Source organism: Phlebotomus papatasi, chromosome 3 (genome assembly GCF_024763615.1).
Source record: "Phlebotomus papatasi isolate M1 chromosome 3, Ppap_2.1, whole genome shotgun sequence".
Taxonomy (NCBI): Eukaryota; Metazoa; Arthropoda; class Insecta; order Diptera; family Psychodidae; genus Phlebotomus; species Phlebotomus papatasi.
In genome coordinates this window covers 10139849-10156857 of record NC_077224.1, presented here as the reverse complement: position 1 = coordinate 10156857, position 17009 = coordinate 10139849, and the positions used below count along the sequence as shown (strand labels likewise).

General features: G+C 35.2%; 1 protein-coding gene across 8 annotated transcripts in view; it reads left to right on the top strand.

Annotated features, from left to right (window-relative positions):
* The window catches only part of LOC129806649 (muscle-specific protein 300 kDa), a 153596-nt gene extending 138048 nt beyond the window's left edge, over positions 1 to 15548 (top strand). For 4 of the 8 annotated variants that reach the window (XM_055855397.1, XM_055855390.1, XM_055855391.1 and 1 more), the window contains 6 exons: positions 2680 to 5816; positions 5911 to 5949; positions 9341 to 9979; positions 10068 to 10221; positions 10671 to 10732; positions 14502 to 15548. In XM_055855397.1, coding sequence (XP_055711372.1) covers positions 2680 to 5816; positions 5911 to 5949; positions 9341 to 9979; positions 10068 to 10221; positions 10671 to 10732; positions 14502 to 14730 — 4260 coding nt within the window. In that variant the 3' untranslated portion in view covers positions 14731 to 15548. The remainder of the gene's footprint in view (positions 1 to 2679; positions 5817 to 5910; positions 5950 to 9340; positions 9980 to 10067; positions 10222 to 10670; positions 10733 to 14501) is intronic. The other 4 variants (XM_055855399.1, XM_055855394.1, XM_055855392.1 and 1 more) reach the window with 3 other exon arrangements.
* Positions 15549 to 17009: the final 1461 nt, after the last annotated feature.

Here is a 17009-nt window from a genome sequence, read left to right as displayed (position 1 = left end):
CTTTTAAACATCACACCAAATTTAATTTAGCTCAATCGAATTAGGTATGCGAAAGAATGCGATAGTCATATGCAAAACATGTGAGAAAGAAAGAGATGCGAATTTCGACTTGAAATTTTCCTGATCTAAAAGGTGTGCCGGAGCCATTACAAATAAAAATCGTTTTTTACTGAACGTGACCGAAATTGATTTTCTTGTGACTCTGTAACGCTTTTCATATCAGTAAAATTTACTTAAATAGAAATTCCCTCTCGTTTTATCTCAAATATTTTGAATATATAATTTACTGCAAGTTTGAATTTATTCCTGATGACTCTGGCACACCTTTTAGCTCGGTATAATTTCGTGAAATCAAAATTCGCGTCCCCTTCTCTCAAAACATTTGCATACGTTTATCCTACTCTTTCGGTCTCGAAATTGGGCTGAACTAAATTTAATTTGGTGTGATTTTCAAAAGAAGAGTGCGAAAGAGTATGACAGACGTAGACAAAGTTTTTCAGAAAGAAAGGGATATGAATTTTGACTTTAATGGCTTTGGCACACCTTTTAGATTAGGAAAACTTCATGAAGTCGAAATTCGAATCCCTTTCATTCTCACGTATTTTGCATATGACTATATCATTCTTTCGCATACCAAATTCGATTGAGCTAAATTAAATTTGGAGTGATGTTTAAAAGAAGAATAAGAGTGCGAGGGACTGAGATAGATATATGCAAAGCATGTGAAAAAGTAACGGATTGGAATTTCGACTTCATGAAATTTTCCTGATTTAAAAGGTGTGCCCGGAGCCATGATCAAATATTTTACCGACCAAATTTGAATTTTTACTGGCCAAAACTGCTCATCCTGCGCCAGATTTAAAAAATAAATTAACTATGACAGTTATGCCTTTGGCACATCTTTTATTAGATCAGGAAAATTTCGTGAAATCAAAATTCACATCTATTTCGTTCTCAAACGTTTTTCAATTTAGATTTGAGTGGAAAAGAGTGTGATAGCTATATACAAAACGTTTGAGAATTTCGATATCATGAAATTTTCCTGAGCAAAAAGTGGCCCAGAGCCATAAGGGTTGTCATGTTGATTTTAATTTTAAAATAAATGTCTGAATCGAGAAAAAAATCTAGTAAAATGAATGATTTGGACAAAATTTGAATCAATAAAATTTTATAAGAGATACAGAATAGAAAAATTAAAAAAAAAATCGTTTTTTCTTTTGGGATTATCTAAATACTCGAAAGAAAATATGGATATACTCTAGGAAAAACATTTTTCCTTGCCAAGACTATTCTAAGAATAGATATTTTCGATCAAAAAAGCGTGAAATTCGATCGCTGAATATTTTGCAGTCCAGAAAGAGTTAAAGACCTTCAACTTTTTGTACAGGGAAAAAACAAATTAAAATCAAAGTAGTTTCGTATTTAAAAGTGTCTCGGATAAAGGAGAAATGGTGTGTTGTACGACATAATAGTTCTATGGGTTCTATGATTGGCTGGTTGTGAATGCCTTCACTGAGAGAAATCCGAAAAAGTTAAAATAACATTCAGGAAATGTTTATTTTGTCCTGCATTATTGATCCGAAATCGGTGTAAATATTACCCTTTTTAGGTGTATTGGGGTTTAAAGTTACCCTTTTTCGTGTTAATTTTACCCTTAAAAAGGTGTAAAATTAACATTAAAAAATGTTGATATATTTTTACACCTAAGAAGTGTTAAATTTATGTGGAAAAAAAAAGTTAATCGCACCCTCTTTTTTCTTAGTGTTTAACCCTTTAAGGACGATTGGAACACCGGTGTCCCATAAAGAAAATAATTTTTCCTGACTACAGTAGAGTTCCTCAAATTTGAACATTTGGGGGGTATGGATGACATTTCTCACTCCTCAAATTTGAACGATATTTTCAAAAACGTAACGGAATTCATGTGAAGTGCACTTTCCGTAAATTAAGATAAACAACTTTAGAGAATATATCAATGTAATTTATTGTGAAATAAATGAAATTTGTTGCGGAAGTTAATATAAAACGATAATATTGAGGAAATAACAGAGAAAAATGGCATTCCACGCAAAACTTTCTTCACATAACCTCAAATTTTACATTTTGAACTCAACTGTCGTTCAAATTTGAGGAGTTCAAATTTGAGGAACTTGACTGTACCTGAAGTTATTTTTTTCTTTTGTCAGTACATAATTGTAAAGTAGAAGGTTGAAGGAATCTAGAATATTTTTTGCAAGTCTCTAGCTATTTGCTATGTTGTAAATATTTAAGCTCAAAATTGGCGAATTTTTAAATTCTCAAATTCATAATTTATTTTATTTATTTTTTATATTTTAAATTTTTTTTAAACAAAACCCTTTTGGCAATAAAAACTACAATACTCATACGTAATATTTTTCACTAAAGCGAAAAATATTATTCAATGGTATTGTCAGAAAAATTACTTACATTTTTGGGCTATTTTTATCCCTATCGTTCATAGAAGCACAAAATACGCCAAATCAGACTCTGTTGGACTTTCCAAGGTTAGATGTAAGATTTATCAGTGATTATGTTTCTCAGTTTAATTTTTATTGTTGATTTTCAGTCCGTAAAAAGTGTATCGTCGTTAAAGGGTTAACTGCTTTCAAAATCTAGCCAATCGAATTTTTCTTGAGTTATTGAATATTTCCCTTGCAGGAATGCCTCAATGCACTTCCGCTATATAAGGAACGTTTGGCTGAAGTTCGAAAAATGGTGGATCAAATATCTGCTGACATTGAATTGGAGCCTGGAAGTTTATTGGAGATGGATGTGGAGTCCCTGGGAGCTCGACTGGAGACAATGAAAGAGGCAATAACAGTATTGGCAGATGAGGCTGAGAAGAAAGCCCATCAGACAGTTCAGTTGGAGAAGGAGGTTCGTGATTCGCAGAAACAATTGGAAGCCACACAGAAGGCTATTGAAGACATTCCCGAGGAAATTGCTACGGAGGAGCATTTGCTGAATTTGCGCAATCATCTGGTTAAGTTGAGCTGTACGCAGAATCAACTGCAGAAGATGCACAGTACAAAATTGGAACAGAATATCACGACAAATGTGTCAATTGTGGAAGTGTTGAAGATCTGGCAGAGGCTGTTTAAGGATACCTTCCAGCAGTATTATAGATTGTCATCGACACTCATTCAGAATGAGGATATTGATGCTGTGCTGAAATTATGGGAGGATTATCTGAGGCATGTACAGACATTCTTGGGGACGAGTATTCCACAGAATTATTCCAGTTTGTCGGATCATCGACATATTTGTGAGGTGCATCAGAATCTTCTGGTGAGCCAGAAGAATGTCTATGAGATGAATGTGAAGCCACATGTACAGGAGAGATTTGCGGAATTGATTAGGCTGCACAATGATGTCCTGCAGAAGCTCAATGTTAGACATTCCGAGGTGGAGGAGAGGATTTGTCTGTGGGATAGGTACAATCGGGAAATGACGGAATTGCTGGAGTGGCTGAAGGATATGGAGCAGAGTAGATCGAGGATGCAGCTGAATTATTTGAATTTGAGGCGAGTGCCGAAGATTCGGCAGACATTGGAGAGTATTTTGGGCAGAATGGCTGAAGGAGAGGCGAAATCGAAGCAACTGAAGCAGCAACATGGAATTTTGTTGAAATTCTGCGATGATGCTCTGGGAACTTCGATTAAAATGGGCCATGCTGCAGTTAATCAGAGAATTTCTAATTTGAAGGCTGCTCTGGAGACTTGGGTGGATTTTGTCAATCGGATAATGCACCTGGAGAATGTCTATAGACAGAAAGTGACGTATGTCCAGGAATCGCTAGAGGCTACGCAGAAACTCTATGCGGAAATTAGTCAGAAGAAACAGATGACAGATAGGAATATCAAGCAGCAGATAAATGATTTGCGCGAAAAGAGGATTGAGGTGAATAAATTGAGTGTGGATCTTGAGCAAATTGGCGTGGTGCTGGAAGAGATGAAGGAATGCGTGAGTCCGTATGATCTAAAGTCAATGCGACAAATTGTGTGGATTCTGTGGCAGCAACAGGGAGATCTCAATCAACAATTGGGCACGTACATAAACAATCTCGTGGACAAATTGTCCCTTTGGAAGATGTTCAATGACAAATACACCGTTCTCAGTGCCTGGATGGATCATCTGGAGAAGAGAATTGAGATGGGAACGCAATTTGTCTACGTAGGTGAACCGGAAGAGATCCAAAGGTACATTGAGAATGAAATAGCCACGGAGATGTCATTTAAAGAGCGTGATCGAGATTGGGTACTATCTTCGGGACGTCAGCTACTAACCCTCTTCTCAGACTCGGACAATCAGAGTCAGGCTACTGAGATCCAGGAGAAATTGAATGCCATCATTGAGCGTTGGGAAAAACTCAAGTATTTGACAAAGGTGCGAGGGAATGAACTAAAAGATCTCAGGCTCACGACAATGCGCCTTGAGATTCGGATTGCTGAACTCCGATCGTGGCTGTTCAAGATGGAAACTGAAGTGACACGGCCACTGCATCTGCCCGATCTGTCAGAAGCTTCCCATCGGAAATCATGGCAGGAACATGATGAACTGCAGAAGGCCATGGAAAAGGAATGTGTCAATTTTGCCGAAGTACTCAATCTCTGTGATATGCTCTTCAAGGATGTCAATACCTGGAAGTCCCATTTCAACATTGGTGCCCTTTCCGTGGCCATTAGCAATGTGGAAAATCGTTGGGGAAATGTCTGCAATCTCCTGACGGTTCGTGGCAACAAAATCATCACAATGTGGAATCTCTTTGGAGAGCTACAGAAGCTCGACAAAGAGCATCGACATTGGATACTGGAAAAGAAGAAACTACTCGATCGACTGCTCGAAGACAAAGTGTCTAGAGAAAATCTCGCAGAGAAAGTTGAATTTGTCCGGGAGCAAATTGACGAGGTGAAATTGAGAGAATCTGCAAGGTATACTCAAGAGAAAAACTACCATGGACTCGTGGCGTCCAATACCCTGGACACAAATAACATTAATGAGCTCCTTGGGGACATTCCAGTCATCCTAAATCACTGGAATTCCCTCCTGTCCACGCTGATGGGTCTCCATGAAAAACTCCAGAGTGATCTCTGTCTCTACGGGAAATTTGTGCAGTCGCATGAAAAAGCCGTTCTCAATCTCACACAAATTGATGCCCATCTGACCCAGGTGGAGCATCAACTGTCAACTGAGCAGGGAACCCTACCAAAATCCACCCAAATCCTCTCAGTCGATGAAGAACTCAAAGATTGCTCAGAACTCCTAGAGACAGCAGATAAACTCGGTCTTGCCCTGATGGAGACATTCCCAGACGTCACTCCCATCCAGGCCATGGTGGATGAATATCAAAATCTCTATCGAGACATCAGTCAGAGATTGCAGAATCTCCGAGAGAAATTTGTAGCAGAAGTCGATGAGAGTTGTCAAGTAAATACTCTAACTTTCGAACAAGATTCAGCTGTGCAAGTCAACACTCTCACCTTCGTAACAGCCAAGGATGCCTACATCCTCGAGCTGAAATCTGCCATCAAAGAAATGAAGAGCAATCTGACAAATCTGGAAACAGCTCTCAATGATACCGAAGCCAAAAGTCTCAAGACCATCAAATCCAACAAAATTGTAGCAGCTTGTGAATCTTCCGTAGAACTCATCAGGCATTTGAGTCATTTACTAAAAACAGAGTGCAATTCAACTGATGAGGAAGCTTCTGTGGAAGAAGTCAAGGATTTGCTGGAAAAGCATGAAAATCTGATGCTTCTCTGGCGATCCAAGGAGCAGAAATTGCAAGAATTGAGGTGAGTAACTTTTTCTTTTTGCCTCTATAGAAAGATTGTTTTTCACTAGATGAATTGTGATCATACTGTTTCCTTCATTAATCATTGGACGCAGACTCCATTTTCCACCTAATTATTGCTTCAATTGTCTACAGTGAGTATCATTGTTGGGCACATTGTAAGCTTGCATCAGCAATTGTGGTAATTTTAAATTTTTAAAATTATTTGAACTGATTTGAACCGACTTATAAATATCTCAAAACATTGTTCTAAACAGCTTCAAAGTAATACAATTACATATCGGATCATAAGCGGGTCATTATCGGTTTGTAACCGATTTGAACCGATTTATAAATCTCTCAAAAGATTGTCCAAAACAGCTTCAAAGTAATACAATTACGTATCGGATCATAACCGCTTCATTATTGGTTTGTAACCGATTTGAACCGATTTATAAATCTCTCAAAAGATTGTCCAAAACAATTTCAAAAGTACAATTGATTTTCGGATTAAAAGGTGACAAAGCGTTTGGGGCGTTTGAGTCTTTGCGAGCTGCTCGAACTCCCGAGAAGAAGCTCTGCCTTATATTCTTTTTCGGATTTTTTTAATGCTTATGCAAGATTAATTTTGATTAATTTGTCTATAAATTGCCAGAAAACAATCTTGAAGTTGAAAATTGTTCAAGAGGAGACTTTCAAAGAAATCATTAACCTTTTAATTAATTAATTGAACAAATCGCGTGAAAATTAAGCTTTGGCTTTGACTTTCAGTAATTCCAGATGGCGATTTTTCCGGTGATAGGTGTCTAAGGACAAAATGTTCAGCTAGACTACCTCCGAAACATTTCCAAAAATAAACGAAATCGTCAGGGCCAATTTTTTTTTTTGCAAAATTAGAAAAACCTCATTTTTTGCCTATTTTTGGGGGATAGGGAACGCATGAAGGGGGAGGGGGTAAAAACAAAGAGATTACTTTCGAGATAATATCATTCGAGGAGGGGTCATCGAAGACCGGAAGTCGATATCTTTTACCGTTTGAATTATATATGGGTCAAAAGACTGAAAAAGTGCGAAAAACAGTATTTTCAAAATAAATCTATTACCGTTACTTTCCCGATCCATCACCGATTGTGACCGATGCAGTCGGGTTCAGAATTAAAGGATCTTTCAAAAATGTCCAAATTTGTCAAAATCCATTGAAAATTAGGCCCTCTAGGGTGGTTGACCTTGAATAATTCAAGATGGCGATTTTTGCGGTGATAGGTGTCTAAGGACGAAATGTTCAGCTGGACTACCTCCAAAACATTTCCAGAAATGAACAAAATCGTCAGGGCCAATTTTTTACAAGGTCAAAAAACATGTTTTTTGGAGGGGTTAGAAGGGGTGGGGGGTAATTTGGGTAAATTAGTTAGATAGAATGTATTGACTTGTGGGGGGGTCACCGAAGGCCGGAAGTTATTATCTCTCGCCGTTTGACAGCTAGGATGATGAAAAGTTGAAAAAAAGTCGATTGTAGAAACTGCTCTCTCTTGGAGTTCGAGCAGTTAAAATGATTACAAGTAAAATTTTAGCTTAAATTACGTACCGCTTCGTAACCGATTTATAAATATCTCAAAATATTATTCAAAACAGCTTCAATGTAATACAATTGATTTTCGGATAAAAATTATGTATCGAATCATAACCGGTTCATTATCGGATTGTAACCGATTTGAACCGGTGCAGACCTGTAAGTCAAAATATATCTCAGAATCGAAGGATTATATACAGCTCTCTCTCTCTCTCTCTCACTTTGGAGTTCGAGCAGTAAAATGATATTGTCCAAAGCGTGCTTGAGTCATCCGAAGCTACACTCAGTCCTGGCATTAAGTCCTTCGGGATTATACACCTGACGGAATTATGCACATACAATTATGCAAGTTTGCCTACCATTGGGAGTCAATTTATGAACTCATTTTTTGAAACACGCCGGAATGTATACCAATGTGCGACGCGAGAAATTTGAAAACATTTTGCTACTTTTTTAGAATAAAACATTAATTTCTTTTATTAAGGTAAATATTTTAAATATTCTAACCATTTATTGAAGAACTCTGGCAAAAAGTAGGGTAAACTGGTGCAAAAAGTCACAAATCGAAAATTTCAAAATTCAATATCTGCCAAGATAAAAAAGATAGCGGCTCAAAATGTTTTCTATAGATAGCCTCCATAGACCTTCTTTAATGTCGTGAGTTTCTTAGAATTCGAACAAGGAATTTAGAAAATAAAAGATATCGAAATTTTTAACCTTATTTTTGAAATATTTTCCAAAATTGATGCACTGGTGAATATTTTCTAAATAATTTGGATTTTTTGAATACGAATCCGCTATCTATTTTAGAATTTCACAAAGGTTCTTTTCTCCACAAATCCTTTAATTAAAAATGGCCACTTGGGGTAAAAAGTAACAAAAGGTATAGAGCAAAAAGTAACAAAAAGCGAAGCAATTTCTGATGTCTCACCGCGAAAAGAAACGTCATTATCGTGTATCGCCGCTTGTTGTTTGCATTGATCAAACGATTAGCAGTCTCTTGTGTGTTTTTTTCTAAAATAGCTTGAACAGCGCTTTTCTCGTTTTTTTCACTTTTCTCGCAGAGAAAACGGTGTTTTACAAAAGTGTAGATGAATAAATTTTCTATGAAAATATGTCCTCTAGGTATTTTTTCAAATTTACTGAAGCCTGTAATGAAGCGAATCAAAATATGATAATACCCCATGTTTGGTACTATTTGCCCCAGAATTTTTGAGAATGGTCACAAAACCGTCTTTTAGAAAACTGCTCGATAGGTGACATTACCTCTGAAAAATGCGTCCGATTTTAGTGTAAATTTTTCCCTGTTTTCGTACACATTTCACGAGATATCTCCAAAACTACGTAGGTTGCCAATTTGGGGTTTTCGGTTGCCTATTCAATATTAAATTGGCTTTTATTTTGCATTTGTAGATTTTGATAATTCATTCTACAATGATAGAAAACAGCTAATAAACCCAAAAGGTTTTTCGGCGCGCTAGAAACATATGGAAAACATAGAAAATGTCATGCCCCTGTCGATAAATAGTGTATTTCCTTACAAAATAGAAGAAAATTACTTTCACAAAGTTATAGAGCGGTAAATTTCCTATAAAAGTGTGCTAATTATAAATTTCTGAAGCGCTCGGGTAGCTTGTAAAAAAATAAAATATCCGTTTTGTTACTTTTTGGCCCAGTCTCCCTTACGAATTTCGGTCGTATTAAGATACGATCGATTTAAGGTACATTCGATGGTCCACCCTCAGAATCCCCAGTCGCTCCCTGCGAAAATGAATATTTGGCAACCGGGCCTAAAGAATCCGGCTATCTTTTAATAGCCGCAAAGATAAAAAAAAATTGAAATGTTTAAAATTCAGGTACAACAATTGCTGATGCAAGCGTCGTGGCATGTTTGATGGGAAGAACTTTTACAGAAGTTTTTAGATGCAAGTTCTGGGAATTCTGTTTAAAATGGTTCCCTGGGATTTCCTTTGCAGTGATCTTGGTCGGTTGACGTGTCCTCTGTGCACGCAGAAGAATTGGCAGCAGATCGACAATGATCTGTGGCGCCTTGAGCAATGGCTGCAATTTGCCGAAGGCACTCAGAGACTCCAATCGTCTCCACCGTCCAACATCAATGAACTGGAAGATGTGATTCAGGATCACCGGGAATTCCTCCTGGATCTCAATAGTCACAAGAGTATTGTGGCATCGCTGAATGTGGTTGGTGATCATCTGGCCACGCACACTCTGGACACTGAACGGGCTCAGCAGCTGCGGGAGCGTCTGGAGAGGAATAATCAGCGATGGGAGAGAGTTTGTCAGAATGCAGCCAAGTGGCAATCTGCCCTTCAGACCACTCTGATGGGCAACAAAGAGTTCCATTCCATTATTGATGAACTCTGCACGTGGCTGGAGGCAACAGAATCGAAGATTCGGGCAGCTGAACCCGTTGATCTCACGGTATCGCGTGAGATGATGACAATTAAATTCCGACGATTCCGGGATTTGAGGAGTGAATTGGAGAGATGTGAGCCACGGGTAGTGAGTTTGCAGGAGGCAGCTGATCAACTTCTCAAGGCATCGACGGAATCTGGTGGCTCAGAAGAGGATTCCTCAGCTGTGATATACACAAGGTGGGCTATCAAGCATGCATTTTGGCAATTGTGCCATTTGGGGGAATTTTATTTATTTATTCTGTACATCAAAATACTATTGTCACAGTCTTAATTCCAGACTAACGGACTTGCGGCTCCGATTGCAATCACTGAGACGTCTCACGGGGGTCTATGTGGTGAAATTGGGGGCAGTTTTGGGTGTGGAATCTGCAGAAATCTCCCTGAGGACCGCCTCACCGTACCATACGCAATCAACAAATGTAAGTCGCCTACTTTTCTTTTCTCCTGTTTTTTTTTCTTCTCTTTGCCTTAACCTTCCAGAGTACCTTATAGTACCATACCTTCCTCAGTTGCATAACAAGAGACATAAACAAAAATTTATGCTGTCGTCTCTGCGAAAAAAAATATACAAAAGTATTTTTATGAAAAAAAAGCAATACAAATGAATATTTCATGAAAATAAATGGGGAAGCATTAAATCACGCAAGACACATATAAATTATGCTTTATTACTTTTTTTTTGAAGTAAAATGGTATATTGATTTCATTGTGTGAGATTTACAAGAGATGCACTAGAGAAGAGTAAAGACAGCACACAAGAATAATTGAAATTTATGACACTATTTATTTATTTTTCTTTTTTTTGTGTTGTATCAATTGGAAAGAGTGTTTACAAATGATTGATTTTCTTTTCAAACTTGATATTTAGCAATTGGATGAATTTGGAGTTCCCCTTGAAGGAGCACACTCATCACCGCAGTTAAATGAAGAGTAAATATTTATTTTTATTTTATTTATTTTTTTATTTATCTAACCTTTACTATAATGCCCTACTAATGTAGTAAATTCCCAGTAGTTTATCAAAATTCTATTTTTAATAGTCAACTTTCTTTTGGTAGTTTAGATAGTGATTAAAATTTCAAGATTATCTGCCATGATTTTTGAAAATAAGGATCAGAAAGAGATTTTTTAAAAAATATAATTGACTCATTTGATATTACAGGGGCACAATGATATTTTTACAAAGCCACGTTTTAGGAATTTTGTCGTTCTCTCCCTTATCTAAATCGTAAAATAATATGCTCTCTTAGTAAAAAATTAGAAAAACATAATATGTATTTCGCACATTCGATATTACAGGAGCACTAGGGGAAAGCGCTCTCCCTTCGAACGTTCGTGCCTTCGAATAATGTGAATTTCTTTTATTTTTCGTAAGAGATTTACACTAAATTATCACGAAATTATCAACAATTTGATGATAAGCTAACTAATATTTAATAGAAATGTGTAAATCTCTTTGGAAAACTAAAAGAAAATTCACATTATTCGAAGGCATGGACGTTCGAAGGGAGAAAACTTTCCCCTACGGATGTATTATTATGGCCTTCAAACCTAAGGCTTAGCCATATAGCTTAAGTTCTCTAATTTCTTATCAATTAAAATGTTGGACAAAAAATGACCTAATATATTCTTAAGATCCTGAATTTAATTCAGCCACCTTGTCTTATGCCCTAGACATATTTACGATTTTTAAGCCGAGAGACGGCTTAACGTATTTATAATAAAAATAATAAAAATAATTAGTTCCCTACTATATAAGCTGTTTCTCGGCATAAGCCGAGTGACGGATTAGCCAGAAACTGATGAAAACGTAACTGAACATTATTTTGATTATAATTACGTTAAGCCGTCTTTCAGCTTAAGTCGTAAGCATGTCTAGGGCATTAGGCTCTCTCTCAATCGGGAATATGGGGCAAAATGTCATCCGGTTTAGCGATAGAATTGAGCGTCAAAGCCTTTGTAAATTCCACAAAAAGCGCTCAATTATAAAGAATCTCGATAAAATAGGAAGAACTACAGCGAATTTAAGCGAATTAGCTTCATAAATTAACGTGAAAATTGTCAACAAAATTTTTCGTCCGATTGAAAAGAGCCGTCTTGCATTAGGCAAGACGGAAATTTTGTAAGTAAAATAAAAGGAATTATTTTTGAATATCTAGCTAATCATATTGCAATTCATTAGGATTCAAAGGAATAGGATTAGGTCAAGGACTTAGGAATTTGTATACACAGAAAAAAATATTTTGTAAAAATGTTCGTAAATGTTTGTGAATTCCTATGGGGGAGTTACGAAATGCTCGTGAATCGTATAACCCACAAACATTGTTCGTAAAAGTTTGTACTTTTTCCACAAACATTATTCGTATAATGATCACTTGACGAGCATTTTTTGTATTTTTACAAACATTTGTTCGTAAATGTTCGTAAACACACAAAAAATGTTCGTAAAATATTCGTCAGATAAACAAAAATTTACGAAAAAATGACAAAATTTTACGAACATTTACGAACAAATGTTTGTGAAAATACAAAAAATGCTCGTCAAGTGATCATGCTACGAACAATGCTTGTGAAAAAAGTACAAACTTTTACGAACAGTGTTTGTGGGCTATACGATTCACGAGCATTTCGTATCTTCCCCATAGGAATTCACAAACACATGCTCATGTCCCCAAAATATCACCGCCAAAATATGTTTGAAAATCATTCAAAAATATTGGGTCAATTTTGAAAAAAAAAGAAAAACAAAAAAAACATGGGGTTGTAGGGGAAAAAGGAAAAACGAAACGACTATAGATATTTTGTTATTTGGAGGTTACCGAAGATCGTAAATTAATACTCCTTCCGTCCTGAAAGAAGTCATACGTTTGCTAGTACATTTTATATGAAAGAATGTTACTAAAGACGACCAGGAAGACATTTCCTTTAAAAAAAAAATACCGGGAAATCGATCAAAACTTGAATGAAAAATGCTCTTTAAAGTCTCAAAAGCTTTTTTACAAAATTTCTTTAAAAATATCGCCGTAGAATTCAATGCTAAACGGATTTTGATTAATTTGCGCAAAATTGAATATTTTTGAGTTTTTGGGAAAACTTATAAGATCAAATAAAAGACATTGCAATTGAATGAAACAGAGAAACGGCTCTTTTCTTGGAAGTAAATGCTTTTAAAATTAGCAATCTATCAATTTCTTATCATTTTACAAAAGTACTTTTAAAAATAATTTGTTTTTTTTATCAAATTATAATAAGAATTTTCGGAACTCTAATTTTGTCCGAAATTACACGTTCGTTGTTCGGCTTTCAAATTTTATTGTAATATTACAATTTCTTCTCGAATTAAAATTAATTATTGATCTATAACCATTTGGAATCAGTTCATTCTTGTCAGGAACTTCAAAAACTTTCCAAGGATTACAAATTTATTCCAATTGGCTGTAAAATACTATTTCCGGAAAATTTAAATTAAACTTTGGTGAGGAATGTTGAAGTATTTTTTCGACGATTAAATTCGAAATAATGTTGTAATAGTTTTATTAATAGTTTGAGAAGATACAGATTAGAGAAAAACATTTTTTAGGATATCATTAAATTTTTCCAATACTTTCCGTGGAGGAACTGTTTTAAACTTTGAAAGAGAAACACTGGTGTCAAATTTCGGTCAAATTTTACATATGAACACCAATGTTCTGACTTTTGAAGCGTCATGTTATTAATACAAATTGAAATTCAGGCACTGAGTGAGAGAAATCCGAAAAAGTTAAAATAACATTCCGGAAATGTTAATTTTACCCTGCAGTATTGATCCGAAATCGGTGTAAATATTACCCTTTTTAGGTGTAATGGGGGTTAAATTTACCCTTTTTCATGTTAATTTTACTCTTAAAAAGGTGTAAAATTAACATCAAAAAGTATTGATATATTTTTACACCTAAAAAGTGTTAAATTTATGAGGAAAAAGTGTTAATCGCACCCCCGTTTTTTTTCTCAGTGGGAGTGTTTATGGAATCTCGTAGAGCGATTTATTGTATTTGTTTTCTTGAAAATATCTTTTCATACATTTTAAAGTTATATAAAAAATGTTTTGTGTGCAAAATCGGACACAAAGTTTCTCTGATTTCTTGTCTAACCGGAGCTCGTCCTTTTGTTCCATTGGCATTGTATCTCTGTACAATCTCTATAAAATGAAAAAGATTAAATTTTCAAAGAATTTTGAGAAATATAACAAATGTCCGGTATTGCAAGCTGTCCGAAATTTGGCCCAGTTATCCTAGAAGTTACGTTCGAAGAAGTTTTTATTAATTTCTACATCGTCTTACTGTTTAATTCACACACTGATTTTCTATTTGCTTATATGTATTAGAAATATTACTTATATTAGATATATATCTACTCTTCCTAATATGAACACACGTTTGTTCTGGAGATTCTAAGCAACGCTAAGACGGCAATGGCCGCTCCGGAGATTTGTTTCTAGTGAGGATTACATTTGTGGTGTTACAGGATATTCAGCCCAATGAAACTGAAGCCTCTGTGAGCATCATTCAATAAATTATGCACTTCTGCGTCTGATCCTTTCTAAAAATCATGGCAGATTAATTATTTTGCATGAATTTGTCTTCAACCATAAAATTTATTTAAAAAAAAAATTACGAGAAAGATGAGTGTTTATTTGATAAAAATTTCGCATGTTTTGCAGCGAGTCAAGTGGCGGAGACGAGATCAATACAAATGTCTTGGCGCGCGGCTATCGTTTCTTGGGACGTGTTCTGCGTGCTTCTCTTCCCATTCAGGCCTTGATGCTGCTCCTTTTGGGGGTTGTTACTCTGGTGCCCCACGCTGAGGACTACTCCTGCATCTTCACCAATAACTTTGCACGCAGTCTCGAACCAATGCTGCGCTATCCCAATGGACCGCCACCAATTTAAGTCTCAAAGATTTACAAAAAAAAAAATGGACCTTATCCGAACTATGTCCTACTCAATGGTATTTTAAGAGATGCCTTAAAATTTTTATGGTCTATACGCAAAACAAAAAAAAGAAGAAGAAAAAAGAACAACGCAAAAAAAGTGAAAAGAATGTCTTTTTCAATAAAATTTACTCCTTAAGATGATATTACAATAATTCTACAATTTGATTTAAGGAAAAGTATATAATGAAAATGCACAATGCGGTTTTGTATAATGAACGATGAAGACGATAAAAATGGTAGCTTGTAAAAAAGAAAATGAAAGAAACATTGTAATAGAAGATCAACAAAAAAAAAGAAAATAACTAATCTAAATGCAAAATAAGAAGAAAAAGTATTCGTGATTGCCTTGAGGATTGCATCAAATATTTGTAGAAAAAAAGAGAAACTACTTTTTTTTTTAATTTTCTAAAAGAAAAATGAATGAAATTCTAGTCTTTAGTCGAACGTGATCAAATGGTTCCAAATGCAGTCAGCACATTTTTTCTGCCGAGCAAGTGGAACGGCTCGGCAGAAGGAGAGTGATAGAGGCTGCATGTAAATTTATTTTGTGAGATTTTCCTATGGAAAAAAGAATTAATTGCACTCCGATTCTCCCAACGGAGTGGAGTTAATTTGAAGTTTTTCAGAGAGATTTTTTACTTTTTCAACACCAAATATATGGTGCAATCTCATTCAACGGTGTACTTTACTGTAATCAGAAACGCTTAAAGGTGTGGTAATATATTAATTCATTATATGATGATGAATAAAAGCGACATTAACATTAAAATAAAACAATGCTTTTCAATTTTTTTTATTAATTTCCTCCCAGGATTTGTCCCTTACCTCAATATTTTTCGATTAAATTCACCCGGAGCACTTTTCATTGGCACTATTCCGGCTAACACAAGGTAAGCTGTTATTAGCGCATTGCTATAATTAAAGACATTTTCCATCCTCTTAAAAAAGAGCTTTGAGAAAGTACATAAAATAAGTACTTATTAAGTCCTTACTAAGGCATTTTTTAGCCGAAAGTAGTGACATCTGGTGACAAAAAGCGGAAACTGGAATGGATAGCGATGGACACATGTTAACCTTTGGATAAAAAGAGATGAAACCGATGAAACAATTTGATATATCAGAAAAACTATTTTTATTAATTCTCTTTTAATAAATCTAACGATTAGAATCGATTTCTATACTCATTTCTAGCATTCTCAGTTGATTTCAGCTACAAATAATAAAAAATACAACTTATTTGCGATTTTTTGAGAAAACTGTAAGGGGTTAGCCTATCGATTATTTTGATCCAAAAATACAATGGGCAAAATGAGCAAAATGGTCCAACCTTTCGCCACAAATGAGACCTATACCATCGAATAGGTTTTGGCAAAGGTAACAACTGTTGTTCCAGGACCAACCCCAAAAGTATGTAGGAAAAGCACTAGAACATAAAACGTATGTATAAGTAATGATTTTTTTTGCAAAACTCCTTTTATACAATAACGGTTAATTGTATATTGGTCGTTTTTAAGACAAATTTGTAAAGAAGGACTCAAAGAAAATTTTCCTAACACAAACCATATCTTTATCTCTTCATTTTTCCTGAAATTTTCCAGATCTTCCTCATAAATTTAATAATAACTTTTTCTTTTTTTTTTTATTCTTTTGCGAAACATTGTAAGAGGGGCGAACCCTATTTGTTTAGAGAAATTATTAAATAATAATAACAATAAATCTGTGAACATCCTTTAAATTAATAAAAAAAAGGATTGTATTTAGAGAAATGTCTCTTATACAGTAATATTCTTCTTGAAAAAAGTTAAAAACCTTTAAAGATCGCAGGGTCGTAAAAGATACCGTTATTTAAAGACTTTGAGTAACAAATTCAGAGAAAAAAGTTTTAATTAATTATACTCAGAACCTTTTGTTAAAATTCTTTAGTAACGCTACCTTTACAACCCTATGAACTTCAGCAATCCCAGCTCCTTTTTTTTAAGGAGAATATTTCGAGGCAACACTTTTAACAGAATTAACTCTTTCGCGTCACACTTTTATTCAGCAAGTGAATTCATGTAAAATTGAGTTTTTCCTAATGCTTTATGATCAAATATAATAGTTCTGAGAGGAAAAAAAATTTCCATTGCGTGAAAACTCGGAAAAACCCCGGGTCATATATGACCCTGTTGTCCTCAAGGGAAGTGTACATACCATTTTCAAAATCTATATTACGGGCTTTCTGAGAGTTTTTTTTAC